The sequence below is a fragment of the Cervus elaphus genome, chromosome 6, assembly GCF_910594005.1.
Source record: "Cervus elaphus chromosome 6, mCerEla1.1, whole genome shotgun sequence".
In the NCBI taxonomy this organism is placed as follows: domain Eukaryota; kingdom Metazoa; phylum Chordata; class Mammalia; order Artiodactyla; family Cervidae; genus Cervus; species Cervus elaphus.
The window spans coordinates 6,583,918-6,607,384 of record NC_057820.1 but is presented as its reverse complement, the minus strand read 5'-3'; the positions used below and the strand labels follow the sequence as shown (position 1 = coordinate 6,607,384).

Genomic DNA, 23,467 nt, shown 5'->3' with positions numbered 1-23,467 from the left:
TAATGAACATTGTCAGGCACCAATAATTATTAGCTTCAATAATTATCGACTAACATACAATATAACAAAATTCTGTTATCTGAATATGATTTTGGTAATTTCATTGAGGTGTTAAAGAACACAGGGATAGTTATTTTGATTAAATATTTAGTACTATTTGGTTGACTATTTTTTTCTAGTTGAAAAATAATTGTGATTTTGCAAACATTTCTGAAGACTATCTAAGTAATAACATGACACACATAAATGATATTTTCAGCATTCTCAATGAACTTTCTTTACAACTACAAGGATTTATTTCAACATATAAATGTATTTAAAGGTTCCAAAAGGCATTACTGTCATGGCAGTAATCACACAAGATATTAGTACTCCCCAGTTTTTCACAACATATGGAAAACAATAAGATATGTTGAAAGAAAGATATATTTAGTGGGGGGAATCAAACTATTTTATTGTGGGACTTTAGGGGAAGGGTCAAAAGGCTGGGAAGATGAGATCCAATATCCTTCTCCAGGCCATCTGCCCAGCTTCTCAGCTGCTGAAATTGAAAAAAAAGATATTAAAAAAAATATTTATGTATTTGACTGTGCTGGGTCTTAGTTGCAGCATGTGGAGTCTTTAGTTGGCATGTGGGAATCTACTTCCCCATCTAGAGACTGAAACATCACTGCCGGAATTGGGAGTGTGGAGTCTTAGCCACTGGACAACCAGGCACATACATGAAGGAAAGATATTGTATATCTAATATTTCTGGCACAAAATTTTGTAACAGGTTTATGGAGGTATCACTGACATACAGTGAACCACACATATTTAAAATGTACAGTTTGAGGTCTTGGCAGAAGTATAAACACAAGAAACTGTCACCTGAATAAAAATAATGAAAATCTTCCCCATCCCCAAGTCTCATGGTATCTTGGGTAAGCCCTCCTTCCTGCTCTTTCCCCTGCCCCTCCACTCCTGTCCCCACACCCCAGGCAATTAATGCTCTTTTTGTCTCTATCTCTTTAGTTTGCATTTCTGAGAATTTTATATAAACGGAATCATTTGTCTGACTTCTTTCACTCAGCATAATTATTTTTTAAACCCATCTATGTCATGGTTTGCTTCAATAGGTGATTCCTTTTTATTGCTGTGTAGTATTCCATTGTATGTTTTCTATTGGATACCAGTTTATTCACCTGTTATGGACACTTTGGTTATTTCCAAGTTTTGTTATTATAAAATGATAAAGCTACTGTGAACATTTCTATACAAGTTTTTGCATGGACAAATATTTTCTTTTGGGTAAATATCTAAGAACAGAATGGCTAAATCATTTGGGAGATGCTTCACTTTACAAGAAACTGCCAAAGTATTTTCCAAAGCGGTTGTACCATTTTACATTCTTTGTTGTTGTTGTGTTCTTCAGTCACTAAGTCGTGTCTGACTCATTGCGATCCCGTAGACTGTAGCATGCCAGGTTCTTCTGTCCTCCACTATCTCCTGGAATTTGCTTATTTCGTCTATTGAGTCAGTGGTGCTATTTAACAATCTAATCCTCTGCTGGCCCCTTCTCCTTTTGTCTTCAGTCTTTCCCAGCATCGGTATTTTCCAATGAGTTGGCTCCTCACATCAGATGGCCAAAGTATTGGAGCTTCAGTTTCAGCAAAAGTCCTTCCAATGAATATTTAGGGTTGATTTCCTTTAGGATTGACTTGTTTGATCTTCTTGCTGTCCAGGGGACTCCCAAGAGTCTTCTCCAGCACCACAGTTTGAAAGCATCAATTCTTCCATGCTCAGCCTTCTTTGTGGTCCAACTCTCACATCTGAATGACAACTGGAAAAACCATAGCTTTGACCATACGGACATTTGTCGGTAAAGTGATGTCTCTACTTTTTAATATGCTGTCTAGGTTTGTCATAGCTTTTCTTCCAAGGAGGAGCATGTTGGAATTTCATAGCTGCAGTCACCATCTGCAGTGATTTTGGAGCCCCCATAAAAGAAAATCTGTCACTGCTTTTACATGCTTTACTCCTGGCAATATTCTTTGTTCTGAAATCTACTTTGTCTAGTAACAATAGATATTTTAAATTTCTTTTAATTAGTGTTGCCATCATATATTCTGCAAAAGGACATTGCAACCGATTCCAGCATTCTTGCTGGAAAATCCCATGGACAGAGGAAACTGGCAGGTTACAGTCCAAAGGGTTGCAGAGTCAGACATGACTGAAGCGACTTAGCATGCATGCAAACACTATCACATCTCTTTTTGCCTCCTTTTTAACCTACATGTGTCATATAAGCAGCATATAATTAGGTCTTGCTCTTTTATCCAATCCAACAATCTCTGCATTATAACAAAGGTATAGAGCCAGTGGTTCTCAGCCGGAGGCAGTTTTGCAGCCCCAGAAGAATTTGACGATCTCTGGAAATATTTTTTTATTTTTTTTTAAATATTTTTTTATGGAAATATTTTTTTAATATAGTACACTAACGCATATATATGGAATTTAGAAAGACGGTAACGATAACCCTGTATGTGAGACAGCAAAGGAGACACGGATGTATAGAACAGTCTTCTGGACTCTGTGGGAGAGGGCGAGGGCAGGATGATATGGGAGAATGGCATTGAAACATAGAAATTATCATATGTGAAACGAATCGCCAGTCCAAGTTTGATGCACGAGACAGGGTGCTCAGGGCTGGTGCACTGGGATGACCCAGAGGGATGGGATGGGAGGGAGGTGGGAGGGGAGTTCAGGATGGGGAACACATGTACACCAGTGGCGGATTCAAGTCAATGTATGGCAGAACCAATACAATGTTGTAAAGTAAAAAAGTAAATAAAATAAATAAATGAATAAATAAAAATAAAAAACCAAACTAAACCTTCTAACTCCACCCAACAATGGGAAATCCTCTCATATCTCATTACTTTTGCTGGATGATCTATGTACTCCACAATGGGGAGTGAAACAGTAAAGCAGCTTAATGACTATGAACTGAAACAGTTATCTGTTGTGAAAGGAAAATATGAACTATTTGGAAATAAAGCTAATTGGTGACTTGTGAAAAAGATAGTAAGTAACATTTTTAAAATGTAAACGCCATTATTAGATGCAGGCAGTAAACTAGCAAGGCTGCAGATCAGTTTGCCAGAGTCTAGTGTGTTTTCTTTTGCCTGAAAGACTGGATTTGCTTTGACATTTCTTGCCTTACTCACAGATCTGCTAGTGATGAATTCTTTCAGCTTTTGCTGGAAAAAACTATTTTGCTTGTTTCTGAAGTATTTTCTCTGGGCATAGAATTTTAGATTGACAGGTTTCTTTCTAGTGCATTAGATAAGTTTGTCTACTGACTTCTCAACTGAATTATTTTCTAAATCTGATCTCACTGTCATGTTGGAAACAGTGCCCTTTTTCCCATTTTTTTTCTTTTTTTAAAAGATTGTATCTTAATCCTTGGTTTTAGGCAATTTGATTATGATGTGCCTTGGGGTAGTTGTTTTCCTGCTTCACATACTTGGGATTCATCAATCGCCTTAGATCTGTGGTTTTATAATTTCTGTCATTAAAAAAAAATGTTTAGTTATTTCTGTAAATAAATCCTTCAGGTTTCTTCCGCATCTCTTCGTCTCCTATTACAGGCATATTAGGCAGTGGTTCACAGCTCACCTGTTGGTCTTCTGCTTCTGGGCTTTATTTTGGATAGTTTTTATTGTAACATCTTCAGACTCATAAATCTTTTCTATAGTGTCAAACCTGCCATTAATCCACCCAGTGTTTTATATCCCACACACTATAGTTTTCATTTCTAGACGTTTGGTCTATCTCACATGTCTCTACTTAACTTTTTTAACATAGGGAATAGTTACAGTATGCTGTGCTTAGTCATTCGTTGTGTCTGACTCTTTGTGACCCCATGGACTGTAGCCCACCAGGCTCTTCTGTCCATGGGGATTCTCCAGGCAAGAATACCAGAGTGGGTTGCCATTTCCTTTGCGACCCCATGGACTGTAGCCTACCAAGCTTCTACAGGCAAGAATACTGGATTGGGTTGCCATTTCCTTCTCCAGGGGATCTTGCCAATCCAGGGATCGAAGCGAGGTCTCCTGCACTGCAGATAGATTGTTTACCATCTGAGCCACCAGGGAAGCCCCCCCAAAATAGAGGCAAAGTGTGTGCTCAGTTGCTCAGTCGTGTCTGACTCTTTGTGACCCCATGGACTGTAGCCCGCCAGGGTCCTCTGTCCTGTCCATAGGAATTTCCAGGCACGAATCCTGGAGTGGGTTGCCATTTCCTTCTCCAGGGGATCTTCCCGACCGAGGGATGGAACATGTCTCTGAGTCTCCTACTTGGGCAGGCAGATTCTTTACCTCTGCACCACTTGAGAGGTTACAGTATAATGCCTGCAAATTTTAACATCTATATCAGTTTCAATCGATTTGTCTCCTTACTGTGGGTCCTATTTTCCCACTTATTTGCATCTTTGGTAATTTTTGAGTGGATGCCAAGCAATGAAAGATTTACCTTTCTAGATGCTAGATATTTTTGCATTCCTTTTGCTCTGGCACATTAACTTGGAAACCATTTGGTATTTTTAGGTCTTGTTTTAAATACAAGGCTGAACAGTGCTCAGCCTAGGGCTAATAATTCCCTATAACTTGGCAAGACCCTTCTATGTACTCCATCCATTGCTCTGTGAGTGAGGTTTTTCCATTGTGTCTTGTGGGAACAGCCATTATTCCCAGCCCTCTTAGAGCTGGGGTCTATTGCTTGTAATACCTTCAGGTGGCCCTTTTCTTAGCCTCAGGTAAGTTCCTCACCTTTGTGCACTGATCAGTACTCATCTGAAAACTCAAGAGAGCAAGCATCTTTCCAGATTTCTAGAGTTATGTTTCTGTGCTGCTGACTCCTATTAGTCTGTGCTGCAAACTCTAGCCACTGTGGTTTCACCAGACTCTCAGCTCTCTCTCATACAACCTAGGGTCCCACCAAACTCTTCCTCTGTCCCCACAGCCGTGCTGAGCCTGGAGATTCTCTCAAGGCAGTAAGAGGGAGCAACCATAGAACTCACCTTGTTCATTTCCTCTCACTCAGGGTTCACATCCCTTATTGCCTGTTCTTCATTGCCTGGTGTCCAGTGTGTTTAACAACATTTTTTGATATATGTTGCCTATTTTTTTTCTCTTTTACTGTTTCTGGCATGGTTCAAATTTTTAACCGTTGTATCCCAGAAAAAAAAAAATTTTGATGCATTCAAGAAAACTATCCGGTTAGATTCATTTGCCTTCTAAAACTCTGGATCAGAAATTGAGTTGTATATACTTGGTAATTAAAGAACATGAAATATTACAGCTTAATTTTCATAGACACAAAAGATTGGGAGACATTAAATGTATGATTCTTTTTGATGAAATAAGACTGTCCACAGACTTCCCTGGTGGTACAGTGGTGAAGAATCCACCTGCCAATGCAGGGGATGCAGGTTCAATCCCTAGTCTGGGAAGATTCAGATGCCTCGGAGCAAGTGACCTGTGCCCAGTAACTGCTGAGCCTGTGGTCCAGAGCCCAGGAGCCGTACCTACCGAGCCCTTGTGCTGCAAACACTGTAGTCCATACACCCTAGAGCTGGTGCCCCACGAGAGAAAACCCTGCTCACTGCAAGTGGAGAAAGTCCGTGAGCAGCAACAAAGGCCCAGCACAACCAGAAAACAAATAAATTTTAAAAAATGACTGTTCATTGAAAAGCGGAATTACTATAATACTATTCACTTTCAATATTTAATTCAATCAAAACAAAGCAGACAGAGTTAACCAGATATGTGGAATTGTTCTTCTGCATCTCAGACTGGAATGAACGTACAGTGTACTCATCACATTAAATAAAATATTCCTGATTTTTATCTGTATTGTGTTTATTTGGGATTATTTTTCTATGCTGCATTTAAATATTAGTGAAAATATGTTTAATCATAACATTTCTCCCCTACAAAGTAAAGGCATCATTTCATGAAACTTTTACTCATAAATCTTCCTTCCTCTTTATCAGCTCATTTCTACTATATTAGAAAATGATCAAAGTAATGGCTTAAATGATAAATTTGTCATGTACCTATAGTCACTGTTTTTGCAAATTCCCGTCAGTTCACTGAGAGTTATTGAAAAAGAAAGCGGTGAGCTTGCCACTGTCATCCACTTCTACTCATCAGAAAGATGAAGCAACTCAAGATATTTCAGTGAAGTGTAACCAGGCTTGTAGAAGATTTTTCGCATCACTAACTTCACAGCATCTGTTCGGTTATGTAAGCTTTAGAGGAATGTAACTTCCCTCTAGTTTTCACTTCCTATATTTTGTTACATAACTCATTTTCTTCACATTGGGGTGAACTTGCAGATATTTATTAGACAAGTGAAAACAAAAATGGGAAACAAAGTATATCGGTACAAAAAGAAAGAAAGTGAACACACACAAATTACTTAGGACTAAATAACCAGTGACTATTTTAGGCTATGGGCTTCCCAGGTGGTGCAATGAATGGTAAAGACTCTACCTGCCAATGCAGGAGAGGTAAGAGACAGGAGTTTGACCTCTGGGCTGGGAAGACCCCCTGGCAGGAAATGGCAACCTGTTCCAGTACTCTTGCCTGGAGAATCCCATGGACAGAGGAGCCTGGCAGGCTACAGTCCATACGGTGGCAAAGAGTTGGATGTGACTGAGTGACTGTGTACGCACACAAACACACAGGCACACATTTTAGGCTATAAAGATTTTCTTACGTTCTTCCTATCCTGGGTTTACCAGGTTTTCAGGCTTAGGTTCCTGTTTAAGGCCCCTCTGACTATTGCTTTCACTCTCAAGTCTTAGCTATCACACTGGCAGCGAAAAAAAACAGAACCACTCACAAGAGTTGAAAGTTTACTACTGTGTATACTTTATACAGTTAGACATGTACTGTGACTTACCTTCTTAGTCACAAAATCTCTTCTTGGAACAGGCAGAAACGCCATCCTGACCACTTCTGACTTTTTTCTGATGCATGAAAATCTTCAGATGAAGGTCTGCATACCTGAGGCGAACAAGTGAAAGGGAGTATTAAGTGGAAAAAAGCTCTACTTCTATTAAGTTAGTTGTTTGGCCTTTAGCAAATATTTAACTCTCTAGGATTTAGTTTCAGTTCAGTTCAGTTCACTCACTCAGTCGTGTCCAACTCTTTGTGACCGCATGGACTGCAGCAAGCCAGGCTCCCCTGTCCATCACCAACTCCCGGAGCTTACTCAAACTCATGTCCATTGAGTTGGTGATGCCATCATCCTCTGTCGTCCCCTTCTCCTCCTGCCCTCAATCTTTCCCAGCATCAGGGTCTTTTCCAGTGAGTCAGCTCTTTGCATCAGGTGGCCAAAGTATTGGAGTTTCAGCTTCAGCATCAGTCCTTCCAATGAATATTCAGGACTGATTTCCTTCAGGATTGACTGGTTTGATCCCCTTGCAGTCCAAGGGACTCTCAAAAGAGTCTTCTCCAACACCACAGTTCAGAAACATCAATTCTTCAGTGCTCAGCTTTCTTTATAGTCCAACTCTCACATCCATACGTGACTACTGGAAAAACCATAGCTTTGACTAGATGGACCTTTGTTGGCAAAGTAATGTCTCTGCTTTTTAATATCCTGTCTAGGTTGGCCTTAGTTTCCCCACGTGTAAAAACAGGAATATTAGAAATGAAAAGACCACAGAGGAACACATTTATAATCCTTAATCATATACATTAGGACACTGTTTTCACCTCCTGATATGAATGCAATAGAATGTTTACATGTTGTACTCAGTCATGTCTGACCACTTGCAGCCCCATGGACTATAGCCCGCCAGGCTCCTTAGCCCATAGAATTTCCCAGGCAAGAATATTGGAGTGGGGGTGCCATTCCCTTCTCCAGGAGATCTTCGCAATCCAGGGATCAAACTCACATCTCTTATGACTCTTGCATTGGCAGACAGATTCTTTACCACTAGCACCACCTGAGAAACCCCAATAAAATGTTTATAAAACACCACATAAGTATTTTACCCCGATTCCTGAAAAAGAAAAAATTTTATTCTAGTCAATAATCTACCCTTAAATAGCAGTTCATGGGAAATATACTTGAAATGTACAGGCTGCGTGATACTATGAGGATGAAATCAGCTGCCAGGGTCCAGCCTCGGCAGGATCCAGGGGATACCCTCAGGATGAATGGCGTCAGCGAGAGAGAGAAGACATGTGAGACTAGCCTTGATAGGGCCAAGTCTGCGAGGGAGAGAGAGAGAGAGAGAGAGAGAGAATGACCAGACGGGGGTGTTTGCGGGGTCTGGCAGAGTCTGGCAATGCTTTATTTTTTACCGTGGCTTTTATACCCTAAATTAGTACATTACTAAGGGGAAGATAGTTTAACATTACATCAGCCTGTTCTTCACAAAACCAGGGTGTTTTCTGCATACTTCTTTGAGAGAGTCTTATAAATTTCTTCTGGCCTTGGGGCCTATTGACATTTTGTGACCTAGGTGAAAGCAAAGCTGTTTTCTGTAATCTATTCTTTAATGAACACAAAGGTCAGTCCTTTTGCAGAAGTTATCAGTTAAATTTATCTAAAAGGTTTATCACACAAAGACTCTGCAGCTCCGGTGAGGCAGCCCCTGTTTAGCATTCCTGGTTAAGATGAACAATTCTAAACTCTTATTTTTCTGAATCTTTAACTATAACCACTTGTAGAATAATATTTTTATGTTTTCTAATAGGGCTTCCTCACCCCCAAAGGGCTCTGTGCCTTATTAGGGCCTTTATGTAATCAGGTTCTTTATGCTGTTTTATGATTAGGGTATTATAAGCAATCATGCATATTAGTACCAAGGGCATAAGCGCATTTGCCAAACAAACTAAAATACCAGCAAAGGAGTTTAAATTAAAACACTCCTTTCACCCTGGATAATCTCATAAAATACCACCACCCGGGAAACTTATTGATTAAAGTTCTACATTGATTCTTATTTGGAAAGAGATCGGGGAAGGCCTTCTGCCTGTGTCACAGAAGTCTATTGAAGCAAGCATCAGAAAGACAGATATCATCTTTAAGGTGAGCACCGGGGGCAGCTTTTCTGAATCCCTGAAAACCTGATCCGCCTTGCCCGTCAGGTTTTCTCCCTCATGACCTTGTCATGGGTGGGATCTCGTGTGTCGGCTCCCGGCAATCAGCCAAATCCAGAATATGGGAAATTCACCTAGACAAATGACCCAATCTCTACCACAAATAAATGTCAATGAAAGAGAGGGGAAGAGAGCCTGTTATGTATTAAAAGAGACATAAGAAGCAGCAAATGAAATATACAGATAGTTTAGATCATAATTCAAAGAAACTGGTGTGAAAGATAATTTTTTTTTTAGAAAATTAGAAAAATCTGAACACTGGAGCATAGATGAAATGAGAGCTAAGATTTGCTTTAAACTAAATCTAACTGAGTGGAGCGTGATATGTGAAATGTGTTCATGTGGCCTGGGTTGTGGGAAGAGAGAAGGAAGAGAAACAAAACTGGTCTCATACTAACAGTGGTTAAAGCTAGGTGTTGGGTTGTTAGGCTCATTTCACTATTCTCTTTGAAAATTTTCATAATATTAAAAATACATATGATTTTCACATCTATCAACTTTATGTTTATTTACCTAATACATCACTAGGCCTTGTTGAAGATATGGAATGCTCTGAACTAAGTGCAAAATCCTAAGAACACAAAAAGACCAAAAAAAGTAGTCATTAAAAACCCAACTGAGGGACTTCCCTGGTGGTTCAGTGACAGAGACGCCTCACTTCCAGTGCAGGGGGCCTGGGTTCGATCCCTGGTCAGGGAATTAGATCCCACATGCTGCCACTAAAAGTTCACGTCTTGAATAAAGATCCTGCATGCCACAACTAAGACCTGGAACAGTCAAATAAATCTTTTTAAAAACCCAATTGAACTAGCTAACAAGTGATAATTCTATAAATGTTAAGAAAATAAGGCACTGATACCTACAAAATTAATACACCTAATTAGCCTGAAGAATGATCAACCCATGGACCATCTTTTTTCACCTAAACTCCATCCATAATACCCCCAAATCCCTGGTCTCATATTAGAAATGGCTTTTTAAAAGTTTCATTAGTTTGAGTTGCCTTCAAAAGAATTTTTTTAAGTCTTTGGGGCAAAAACCATTTCCTATGCTTAAACACACCTAGCTCGATTCTCCACATTTGACAACTTCAAGAACATACACATATCAGTTGTTAAACAATTTAATTATGGGTGAGTGGGAGAGTGAAAGTCACTCAGTCGTGTCTGATTCTTTGCGGCCCCATGGACTATAGCTTGCCAGTCTCCCCCGTCCATGGAATTCTCCAGGCAAGAACACTGGAATGGGTAACCACTCACTTATTCCAGGGGATCTTCCCAACCCAGGGATTGAATCCAGGTCTCCTGCATTACAGGCAGATTCTCTACCATCTGAGCCACCAGGAAAGCCAATTTTATTATATATATATATATTTACTATCTTATATATATACATAATTTAAAACAAAAAATCCACTTACTGTGTGTGTGTGTGAGTTGCTCAGTTCTGTTAGACTCTGCAACCCCATGGGCTGTGGCCCACCAGTTTCCTCTGTCCATGGGATTCTCAGGCAAGAATACTGGAGTGGATTGCCATTTCCTTCTCTGGGGGATCTTCCCAACCCAGGGATTGAACCTGGGTCTCCCACACTGCAGCCAGATTCTTTACCAACGGAGCCACCAGAGAATCCCAAATATATATATATATATATATATATATATGTATATATATATATATATAATTTGAAACAGGAAATCCAATTACTACAAGATATTAAGATTTGTTATAAAGCCATAATAATTAAGGGGTTTCCCAGGTGGTTCAGTGGTAAAGGATCTCCCTATCAATGCAGGAGCAGCAGGAGATGCAGGTTAGATGTAGAGTCAGGAAGATCCCCTGAGAGAGGAAATAGCAACCCACTCCCGTATTCTTGCCTGGAAAATTCCATGGACAGAGAGAAGCCTGGCGGGCTACAGTCCATGGGGTCGCAAGAGTTGGACATGACTGAGCACCAATGCACGTAGTATTAATAATTAAGACAATGTAATAATGGTCTAGAGATAGAGAAAAATCATAATTAGAATAGAGACCAGAAAGAGAACTGCATCGTAGGCAGACTTGATGTATGCCAGAGCTGCCAAAGACTATTCAATAAATAGGGCTAGGACAACTGTTATTAGTGAAGGGAAAAATGAAACTCTACATCCACCTCAAATCAAACATTAAAGAGAAAAATCAATTCCAGGTACATTAAGGATTGAAATGAAAAACATTCAGAAAAAAAGAATATATTCTTTTACTCTGGAGGTTAGGAAAAATTTCTTAAATAAGACATAAGACATGCCATTAAAGAATAAGTCTTACTTTCATTAAAATTAACTCCTACCCATCAGTAAGAAAAAAAACAGATAGCATAACAGAAAGGTGGACAAAGATATAACAAAAATTTTATTGATATAGAAATTTTAAAAATACATGAATATATTCAACTCTCCTTAGTTTTCAGGATAGTGCAACTAACATAAAAGTAACATTCCCTCTTATTCCAAGAGACTGGAGAAAGTCAAGTCTGACAAAACCAGGTTTGGGCAAGGATGTAGAATAAGAATTCTCACACATGCCAATAGGATTGTAAGTTGGTCCAAGCACTTGAAAATAATATTGGCATTACTAACTAAACTGAACTTATGCATAATCCCATCTAGCAATTCTAACTGTATTCATTTGCTAGGGTAGCTGTAACAAAAATGCTAAGACTGGGTGGTTTATTTATTTATTTTTTTGAGACTGAGTGGTTTAAAAACTGATTGATTTCCTCAGTTTTGGAGGCTAGAAGTCCAAAATCAGTTTGGTTTCTTCCCAGGCCCCTCTTCTTGCATTGCAGATGTCTTCTTCAAGTGTCTTCACTGGCCTTTCTTCTTTGCATGCCCATGTCAAGTGTCTCTCTGTATGTCCAATCTCATCTTCTTTTTTTTTAAATTAATTTATTTTAATTGGAGGCTAATTACTTTACAATATTGTAGTGGTTTCTGCCATACATTGACATGACTCAGCCTTGGGTGCACATGTATCCCCCATCCTGAACCCCGCTCCCCAATCTCGTCTTCTTACAAGAACAACAATCAGACTAGACTAGAGCACTCTCCACCAAAGGTCTCATTTTAATTAACTATCTCTTTAAAGACTCTATCTCCAAAGGCAGGCAATTCCTTAGATAATGGGAGATGTTGAGACTCAGGGCCTCAATCAAGAATTTTGGAGAATCCCAATTCAGCCCATAACACCACCTCTAGGAATATCAGCCAGAAAAACTTTTGTACATGTTTGAGAATGTTGATAGCATTTAGTTCATAATAGTAAACAACATAGCAGATAATTCAAATGTGTTGTCTTTCTAAAGCAAAATACTATATAGTAGTGAAAAGGAAAAGACTATAATTACATACAAGGGCTTCCCAGGTGGCACAATGGTAAAGGATCTACCTGCCAAATGCAGGAGCTGCGGGTTCAACCCCTGGGTTGGCAAAATCTCCTGGAGGAGGGCATGGCAACCCACTCCAGTATTCTTGCCAGGATAATCCCATGGACAGAGGAGCCTGGTGGGCTACAGTCCATGGGGGCATGAAGAGTCAGACACAACTGAGTGACAGCACACATAGCAACATGCATAAATCTGGATCATTCTTAGAAACAGTGTTAAATGGAAAAAAATTCCTTACAAAAGAATACATGCAAAATAGCTACATTTATAATAAGGTTAAAAAAAGCAAAGACACATTGCATATCTGGGGGATACAGTAGGTAACCTTATAATAAACTCTAAAGAAAAGCAAAGTAATGAATAACAGAAAATTCAGGATAGTGGTTTCCTCTGGGAAGGAAGGAGGGGGAGCACATTAAGAAAGAGACATGTGTGTGTGTGTTAGTCGCTCAGTCATGCCTGACTCTTTGCAACTCCATGGACTGTAGTCCACCAGGCTCTGCTGTCCATGGAATTCTGCAGGCAATACTGGAGTGGGTAGCCATTCCCTTGTCCAGGGGATCTTCCCGACTCAGGGACTGAACCCACGTTGCCTGCAATGCAGGTGGATTTTTTACTGCTGAGCCACCAGGGAAGCCCAAGATTACCTTGGTATTCTATTTATTAGTTAGATGTTCACTGATCATTGGAGGCCAACTGAGACCACTATGTTACCAACAGAAGCGATACTAACTTTGGCAGCTTTCAAGATTCTTTCTCTCCGCATGGAAATACTGGACCCAAGCAAATTCAACTCGCACACTGGGCATTTCATTCACCCTGATCAAAACACTTAAAATTGCATCCGGTTTCACACTAAGCTTTTGGGATACTTTAGAACACACTTGCTGATTCATGAAATAAACGGAGATGCAGCCTAGATGCTCACAGAGATAGCCCCAAGCCCTGAACCTGAGGTGCCCAGTGTAGTTGCAGGGAGAGGAGCTTGGCAGGGCCACTGCCCCTGTAAAGGCTCCACATGAAACAGACTCTGAAGGCTAAGCATACCAACTATTGTTGCTCTTTGCTTTTTTTTTTTTTTTTTTTGGTAAAGGTGAAAACCCTTCTAGATGTCCTTCAACTATCAACCCTGGTGCTCTGTGGCAACCTAGAGGGGCAAGATGGTGTGGGGTATGGGAAGGGGGTTCAAGAGGGAGGGAACACCTACCACTGATTCATGTTGATGTATGGCAGAAACCAACACTATATTATAAAAACAATTATCCTCCAATAAAAAAAAAACAACAAACAAACAGGTACTAATACAATACAGGTCTTTCCTAAAAGCGAAGTGGCCTAAAGCAAACTTTTAAAAGTGGGGGAGACCTGTATTATCAACCTGAAAAATAGTTGTCTGGTAACAAAATGAACTCTTCTTTGCACTGACTTTTTTTGTGCCTAAAAACGTGTTCTGTTAAACTATTCACAGGACAGAAATGAAAAATATTTATTTGTATACATTTTCTATCTATTTGATGAAATGCAGATTTATCTTAAAAATCAGTGAACTGCTAACCTAGAGACACAAACCTAAAATGATTATTAAAATAAGTCTTCCTAAATAAGTAAACTCCTTGGAAGGAAAGGACCAACCTAGATAGCATATTAAAAAGCAGAGACATTACTTTGCCAACAAAGGGCCGTCTAGTTAAGGCTATGGTTTTTCCAGTGGTCATGTATTGATGTGAGAGTTGGACTGTGAAGAAAGCTGAGCCCCAAAGAATTGATGCTTTTGAACTGTGGCGTTGGAGAAGACTCTTGAGAGTCCCTTGGACTGCAAGGAGATCCAACCAGTCCATCCTAAAGGAGATCAGTCCTGGGTGTTCATTGGAAGGACTGATGTTGAAGCTGAAACCAATACTTTGGCCACTTCATGCAAAGAGTGACTCATTGGAAAAGACCCTGATGCTGGGAGGGATTGGGGGCAGGAGGAGAAGTGGACGACAGAGGATGAGATGGCTGGATAGCATCACCGACTCAATGGACATGAGTTTGGGTAGACTCCGGGCGTTGGTGGTAGACAGGGAGGCCTGGCGTGCTGCGATTCATGGGGTTGCAAAGACTCGGACACGACTGAGCGACTGAACTGAACTGAAATAAGTAAACAAAGTAAATGATAGCTGTTGCTGTTCGGTCGCTCAGACCTGTCTGACTCTTTGCGACCCCATGGACTGCAGCACGCCAGGCTTCCCTGTCCATCACCAACTCCCAGAGTTTGCTCAAACTCATGTCCATCGAGTCGGTGATGCCATTCAGCCATCTCATCCTCTGTCGTCCCCTTCTCCTGCCTTCAATCTTTTCCAGCATCAGGGTCTTTTCCAATGACTCGGCAATTTAGAAAATCTCTATAATTCTCTTACAGAGACTGACAAAATTAGCATGCTCGCGTGTGGCCGAGTGGGGCGACCCGGCCGGAGGCGGCGGTTCAGCATCACCAGTCACCAACATCATCAATCACCAGCATCATCAACATCAATCTCGGTTCCGGAGCGGCTGCTGGGCCAGCTGGAAGGTCTGCTTGATTGGTACCAGCCTCTTCTCCGCTCCCATGGCGCAGGACCGGGTCGAGGCGAAGCCCGTCCGCGCTTGACAACAGCCAGAGACTGACCACCATCGGGGTCTCATTAGACGCTCGGGACTCTGGTCAGTCAGCCGCAGACAGCCGACCGTTCTGTTACCGCCGGAGCCTTCAAATATCTCCCGCGAGAAAAGGAACCACCGCGAGACAACCGCGAGAACAGGGCCTCCTCCTGGCTTCGCGCGTGCGCAGAGGGCCGAGCCGGTCCTCTGCCCGTTGCGGGTTGGATTTCTCTGGATGCAGAGGCGAGGCCGGAAGTGGTGTTTAGTAGGGAATGGGGGGCGAGGTACACTGGCGGTCGGCAGGTTCGGCGGGAGGCTCGCGGCGCTGGGTTGGAGGTGAGAAGGAAGAAAGGCGAACTCTGGTGGGAGTGATCCGGATTCGGCTGAAGGGAGACATTGCGGGGTTCGTTGGCGGGGGGCACGTTTCGGTTTTGCTCACAGGACGGATGGACGTCCACTGGAGGTAGGGAGCTGCGATCCGGGATCCAGGGGCAGTTGCTCTCCGGTCGGCTGAAGGGGTCAGACTGGGGTTCGTAGACCTTGTTAGCTCCCTTGAGATCTGGAGGAAACGGGAGTCTCCTGGGAAGAGGATTACATTCTAATCTACTTAAAGCTCATACCTGCAAAGTCCTCCTCTTAAGGTGAAATTGCTAATGAGTGCACGACAACAATACAGGAAACAAAAGGAGACTATCAGACAGAGACAGAGGGTAATTTTAAGTTACTGGTTATGAGACAAGCAGGCAGTGCCTTCAGGAAAGAATCACGCCTTAACCATCCTTTTAAAAAATAGGATGTTTTTTGACTGACACAGAGTAGAAGTAAAACTATAACCAATACGTGTGTACTCAACATCCAAGTGGAAAAATTATTATTATATATTTGAAGCCCTTGGTCTGCTCCATCCAATTCCATTCTCTTGTCTCTTGACCAAGGTCCCTCCCCTTTAAAGCACCTTTATGTTTTATTTTTTAATTACATGTATAGTGCTGTTTTGCATAGTTTTCACAGTCAGAAATGTGTATATCCTTTGGCAGGTTTCTTTAACTTAATGTAAGATTTGACAGTGTTGTGTAACTCTAGCTTATTCATTGTTAACATCTGAACAGGTGTGTTCCCTTGTATGAATATATCCACTATCCATTTTCTTGCTTTGTATTCCCAGCGCCTGGCACATTGTAAATCCTTACATGTTAGTTGAGTGGATAAATGCTGTGGCATTTGAGCTAAATCATAAAGAACAAATAGAAAGAAAAAAAAAAAAAGAACAAATAGGATTTTAAATGACTTAAGGCAAGAGAAGTATTCCAGGCACAGGGAATACCAGTCAGTATGAAAGCAGAAGTGTGAAAGTGTCCGAGGTATTTCAGGAACTCACGGCAGGCCCTGTAGGATTGTATGGAGATACCCGTTTAAATGATGTTATCCTGAAGAGATTGCACTGGTTCATAGCCAGTAGAGGTTTTTGAATTAGGAGCAATCTGATCAGAGCTGTATTTTTAGAAGATAGTACTCAGAGCACTATGGACATATGTCTAATAGGTAAAAATTCATGGCAGGTCATTAAAGACCACACCTGTCAGGCATCATCATAATGATCATTGCGTTAAGCTTGTAAGGCAATCATGCAGACCTGCTTAAAACCTTAGAACATTCTCCTGGTCCATTCACAGCACTTTGTAGAGGGTTATTTCATACCTTCTGTCAAGCTTGCAACATTTTCTACTTCAGACTCCCATTTAGTTGTTACCTTGTATCCTCTTTCGGTTAACAAAGGACTTCCACATGCTTTCTTCCTCACATTTATCAGGTCTGTACACTAATATACTATGTCTGCTGTTACTGTAGGTGAATTGTCTGAAGAGAGTGGGTAAGCCCTCTAGGAATACTTTTTGAATACAGCAGTATACACTGTTGCTCTGAAGCACAGCCGAATGGACTCCTAAAGAGGCTTTCCAGGTGGCACTAGTGGTAAAGAACCCTCCTGCTGATGCAAGAGAAGTGGGTTTGATCACTGTGTAGGGAAGATCCTCTGGAGGAGGGTATGGCACTTCACTGCAGTATTCATGCCTGGAGAATCCCATGGACGGAGGAGCCCAGCAGGTGGGCTACAGTCCATGGGGTCGACTGAAGCTCATATCATTCTGTAATCTCTTTGGGTCTTCCCTGGTGGTTCAGACAGTAAAGAATCCGCCTGCAAGGCAGGAGACCCAGGTTCAATCCCTGGGTCGGGAAGATCCTCTGGAGGAGGGAATGACAGCTCACTCCAGAAATCTTGCCTGGAGAATTCCATGAGCAGAGGAGCCTGGTGGGCTACAATCCATGAGAGTCACAAAGAGTTGTACACAACTGAGCAACTAACACTTTGATTTTCAAAGAGGATTGGGTTGAAATGAGAATGGTAAAAATATAAAAGAACAGAATGATTTAAAGACAGTAGTTTTTGTCTAAAAGAATTACTCATACCCATAATAATATAAATGAGAGATTCGTTTTTTAAAAATCTGTTTCTTATTTTCAGGTAGAGTGACGTGTTTGACTTTTTAAGATGAATCTAAATATAGTTTACATTTATGTTTTTATAAGCAATTTATTTTGAAATAGAATATTGTCAATCCAGTTTTAAAGGTCTCACTAATCTTTGTCTTACATATCACCAAATTGTTCAAATATAGTTTGGTAACTTATTTTTCACTGACTAATAAAAATAGAATGTCCATGGTACAGTTTACTACAGGTGTCATTCATTCTCTGATTTAACCTTTCAAATGCATTTATTGAGAACCTACCATGTGACAAACACTGTTCTAGGAACAGGTAGATAAAAAGATTCATTAGTGGAAAGTCACTAACCTGAAACTGTATCCCATGCCTCTATTAGTACACTGTGGTATATAAGATACTTTCAGCTACAAGTATTTGGTCACCTTAACTCTTGAAAGCCTCTCCTAAAGAATGGCTAAGCTAAATGCACAGCCGATTAAAGAGCATTATTGCTCTTCTTATTCATCAAAGAGATCCAGATGCAGTTGCTTTTCCAGCAGTTTAGTTCTGGTTTAATATGTTGATGCTGTCCCCCATACTTTGCCTCCATCTGGGCGGCATCTGCCAGAAACTCATTCCTCCTCCAAAGAAAAGCTTTGCCTCTTTCTCAGAGGAGGGTAAGATATTTTGAACATGTCATCTTTGGGGAGACATCTAAGGAAGACTAAGTCAGAAGCATCTACCAGACCCTGAATTCTCTCTCCCGTAGGTTGCTAAGTCGTGTCGGACACTGCAACCCCATGGACTGCAGCACACCAGGCTCCCCTGTCCTTCACTATCTCCCTGAGTTTGCTCAAACTCATGTCCATTGAGTCAGTAGTGCCATCCAACCATCTCATCCTCTCCTGCCCTCTTCTCCTACCCTCAGTCTTTCCCAACATCAGGGTCTTTTCCAATGGCTGACTTTTTAAAAATGAGCATCCTTGTTAAAAATGCATGTTTACAAACAGTGCAGCAGTCAGGTTCCTTAGTGTTTACCCAAAGGAGTGGAAAACTGTTGTACACAAAAATACTGGCAGCCCATGTTTATAGCAGCTTTATTCACAAATTGCCAAAATTTGGGAGCAGCTAAGCTGTCTTTCAGTAGGTGAATGTATAAATAAACTTATAACCAAATATTTTTCAGTGCTAAGAAGACATGAGCTATTAAGTCATGAAACTACCTGGAGGACCTTTAAATGAATATTACCAAGTGAAAGAAGCCAACCTGAGAAGTCTGTATACATGTAATTCCGACAGTATGGCATCCTGGAAAAAGCAAAACTGTGAAGCTGAGCTGGTTAAAAAAATCAGTGACTACTAGAGATCAGTGGGGGTAGGAAGGAAGGGAAGGATAAATAGACAGAGACACAGGGTTTTTAGGGCAGTGAAAATACTCTGTGTGATGCCATGTGATGGATACATGCCATTATTCATTTGTCATAACTCATAGGATGTACAACCCCAAGAGTGAGCCTTAATGTAAGTGATGGACTTTGGGTGATGGCGATGTGTTGGTGTGGCTTTATCACCTATAACATGTACCACTACTCTGGTGAGGGATGTTGATAATGGGGAAGACTGTGGATGTGGGGGCAGGGCTATGTGGGAAAAAATCTCTACCTTTTGCTCAGTTTTGCTGTGAACCTAAAGTTGCTAAGTTTATTACATTAAAAAAAATGTATTATACATGATATACTATAAGTCCCCTTCAAGTTTACTGTTAAATACAATTTAATGAAGTCTTACAGAAGACTGTCGCCAAGGCCGCCTCCCTCTGGCAGCATCTTTCTTGTTTCAAGGTCAAAACATGATGCCTCTTTCAAATATGGCATGATTTTTAAAAGATTAGACCAGAATAAATGCAGTGGTGACAGGCTGATGAAAACTGATGGCATGCAGATCATTCGTGGGCTTCCCTGATGGCTCAGCAGTAAAGAATCCACCTGCCAATTCAGAAGACCTCGGTTCAAACCCTGGGTTCGGAAGATCCCCTGGAGGAGGAAATGGCAACCCACTCCAGTGTTCTTGCCTGGAAAATGCCATTGACAGAGGAAGTTGATGGGCTACAGTCCTGGGATTGCAAAGAGGCAGACGTGACTGAGCACAAATGGAAGACTTTACCCTTCTTCCATTCCATTCTTATCCCCACCCCAAACACACACACAAAGTGGCATCACTTAATGGAGAGGTTTGTAAGGAAGTGCTGTATTATGCTGATAAGACCCAAATATCCCAAGTTGAAGAAAGCGACGCAGTAAGTACTTTGTAGATGGGCACAGTCAAAGTGAGCCAAGAGGAAATAACAGTTAGTGAATGAGCTGTGCTTCTCCATGGTCTGCTGTGTTCGGCTTTGGCAGTGTACTCTGCATCTGCTGGTACTGACCCCCAGGTCTCACATCATTTTTTCTCTCTCCCAGTCTTGGTTGAAGTGTTCTGCCTTTTAGAAATGGGCCTAAACCTGTATAACATGGTGGTGAGGAGAACTATAGCTTTTTGCTTCAACATTCATGACCTTGGATCTTGTAAAGGTCACTAGAGCCGGGAACAGTACTCCTCTGTCTTGTAATGTTTAATGTCATATTTCTGGTCTTATTCCCAGGTTAAGGGTGCATTCCAAGAAAGCTCTAAAGATATATCACCAGCTCCAGCCATATAGTTGACCTAGCCATGGAAAACCTTGTTGGAACCTTACTAGATCAAAGCATAATTTGCCATCTTAAAAAATATGCTTCCCATCAGAAAGTATCAGGAATAAAAATCTGAGATATATACCCACCACTTCAAGGAAGTTCCAGTGTCAGCCAACAGTTGAGCAGATCAGCTAGTTTCTTTGATCATCAAGCAGACGTAGTCAGGCTGCCAACACAACAGAAGAAAATGTCTCTGTGTCAGTATTTTTCATGTTATGTGTGGGACCCAAGGAAATCAATTTTGTGAGTCATGATGAACATTTAAAAAAAATGAAATATCAGAGTGCTTTGCATAAATCCTTTTGCCAGAATTGTGCACCTTGCAGGGAATACTAAGGTCAGTTTCAATATGTGAAAAGATATTTGTTGGAGGGGATATGATGAATATAGTGTCCATTGATTGCTTAAGAAACCGTTTTTCAATAATTTGTCCATTGATGTTTGGTTTTCATAACAAAACGGCTGATGTGCAGCATAGTTGTATATTATAACTTGCAACTGGATATAAAATCTGAGATGTTCAACTGAGATTCAGTTGTGAATTAAATGTTTTGGAAAGATGTTATCTAGGCTATAAATAGGTATACACACATACATACATATTTGAGTTAGTGGCAATTGTAACATTCAAAATTGCTTTTAAAATGGATCATTTCTTTTTTAAAAGAAAGAGGAATAATGAAGCAAAATATGCAAAAGCATGTTCAAGTTCTACCTCTGGATCTGGAAGTGTGACCAGTGACAATTATGAGAAAAATATTGACTCTAATCTGCAAACATCAACTGCATTTGAACCACATTTCAAAAGGAAAAAAGTCAGTGTAAGATGTTATAATGAAGATTATTTAAAATATGGTTTTATCAAATGTGAAAAACCCTTTGAAAGTGACAGACCTCAGTGTGTTATTTGCAGTAATATTCTTGCAAACGAAAGCTTAAAACCTTCAAAATTAAAAAGGCACTTAGAAACACAGCATGCTGAACTTATTGATAAGCCTCTTGAATATTTTCAAAGGAAGAAAAAAGATGTAAAGTCACCAACACCATTTTGTAGCTATTCTGCTGTCAGTGAGAAAGCCTTATTATCATCGTACTTGGTTGCATATCGTGTAGCAAAAGAGAAAATGGCTTACACAGCTGCAGAAAAAATTATTCTTCCAGCATGCCTGGATATGGTGTGTACAATTTTTGATGATAAATCTGCAGATAAATTAAAAACTATTCCTAATGATAGCAGGATAGCTCTTCGCATTTGTACAATTGCTGAGCATTTAGAGGCCACGCTTACTACTCGAGTACACTCAGGAATAGACTTTGCAGTTCAGTTTGATGAAAGCACTGATATTGGAAGCTGCACAGAACTTTTAGTCTATGTGAGATACACATGGCAAGGTGATTTCATGGAGGATTTTTTGTGTTGTTTAAACTTAACCTCATGCCTAAGTGAATTAGATATTTTCACAGAATTGGAAAAGTGCATTGTTGGTCACTATAACTTAAACTGGAAAAACTGCAAAGGAATCACAAGTGACGGAACAGCAAACATAACTGGGAAACAGAGCAGAGTAATTAAAAAGTTGCTCGAGGTGAGTAGTGCCACGTGGAATCACTGTTTTATACATTGTGAAGTGTTAGTGTCCAGAGAGATCCCACAAAATCTCATGGAAGTATTGAAAAATGCGGTGAAAGTTGTTAATTTTATTAAAGGAAGCTCACTAAACAGCCGACTGCTTGAAACCTTCTGTTCAGAGATTGGAGCTAACTATACCCACTTACTGTATCACACCAAAGGCCGCTGGTTATCTCAAGGGAAAGTACTAAGCAGGGTTTATGAACTCAGGAACGAGATCCACATTTTTCTCACTGAAAAGAAATCTCATTTGGCAACTATTTTTGAGGATGATATTTGGGTAATGAAACTGGCATATTTAACATATTTTTGGCATCCTTAATGAACTCAGTTTAAAACTACAGTGGAAAAACAATGATGTATTCCAACTGATGGAACGGATCCAAGGATTCCGAAAGACATTATTGTTGTGGCAAGCGAGACTGAAAAGCAACCATCCTAGCTATTACATGTTTCCAAGATTTTTGCAGCACATTGAAGAGAATGTTATTAATGAGAACATTTTGGAGGAAATAAAACTAGAGATACTGTTGCGTCTCACGTCTCTCTCTCAAACTTTTAACGATTTCTTCCCAGAAGAGAAATTTGAAACACTAAGACAAAATTGTTGGGTAAAAGATCCATTTGCTTTTCGAAACCCAGAATCAATAACTGAGTTAGACCTGGTGCCTGAAGAAGAGAATGAATTATTGCAGCTCAGTTCTTCATTCACAATGAAGAATGATTATGAAGCATTAAGTTTATCAGCATTTTGGATTAAGATAAAGGAAGACTTTCCTTTGCTAAGTTGAAAGAGCGTCCTGCTACTATTACCATTCACGACAACTAGTTTGTGTGAACTGGGGTTTTCGGTCTTAACCCAGTTAAAAACAAAGGAAAGGAATGGATTCAGTGGTGCAGCAGAAATGTGGTAGCACTCTCCTCCTGTGTTCCAAACTGGAACGAGCTCATGTGCAGGCAGGACACTCCCCACGTTAAATCGTTTTGACCCGGTTTTTGTTTGCGTTTCATATATTGTGATCCTTTCCTGTGTTGTATTTAAATGTTAATATAGCAGTGTATGTGGTAACCTATGTTTTATTTTTGTTATATTTAAATACTAATAAAATCATAATTTTATGTCCATTGAACAGAAATCTAATGAATTTTGATTAGTGGACATGCACTCTTGTAGAGACATTTGGGATATGAAATGAAGAAAACAAAAGATCATTCTCCAGTGGAGCTTTAGTTCTGGCAAGGAGAGAAAGATGATAAATGTAATAAATACAACCTTTATAATATTTAGCAGATAATAAGTGCTATAGGAATGGACTTCCTCAGTGACTCAATGGTAAAAAATCCCCCTGCAATGCAGGAGACAAAGAGACATGGGTTTGATCCCTGGGGTGGGAAGATGCCCTGGAGGAGGGCATGG

At 40.5% G+C, this 23,467-nt stretch overlaps 1 protein-coding gene and 1 long non-coding RNA gene across 2 annotated transcripts; one reads left to right on the top strand and one right to left on the bottom strand.

Moving 5' to 3' along the window:
• Positions 1-252: 252 nt before the first annotated feature.
• Positions 253-7,083, bottom strand: LOC122696145. Its single transcript, XR_006341697.1, has 2 exons — positions 6,952-7,083; positions 253-541 (listed from the first exon to the last, which is right to left on the bottom strand). It is a non-coding gene; the product is annotated as an uncharacterized LOC122696145 (long non-coding RNA).
• An 8,354-nt stretch (positions 7,084-15,437) lies between these two features.
• Positions 15,438-23,180, top strand: FAM200B (family with sequence similarity 200 member B). Its single transcript, XM_043906150.1, is given in 4 exon segments — positions 15,438-15,540; positions 18,875-22,353; positions 22,355-22,956; positions 22,959-23,180. Coding segments are annotated over 3 exon segments (1,971 nt in total). The 5' UTR covers positions 15,438-15,540; positions 18,875-21,064; the 3' UTR covers positions 23,039-23,180.
• Positions 23,181-23,467: the final 287 nt, after the last annotated feature.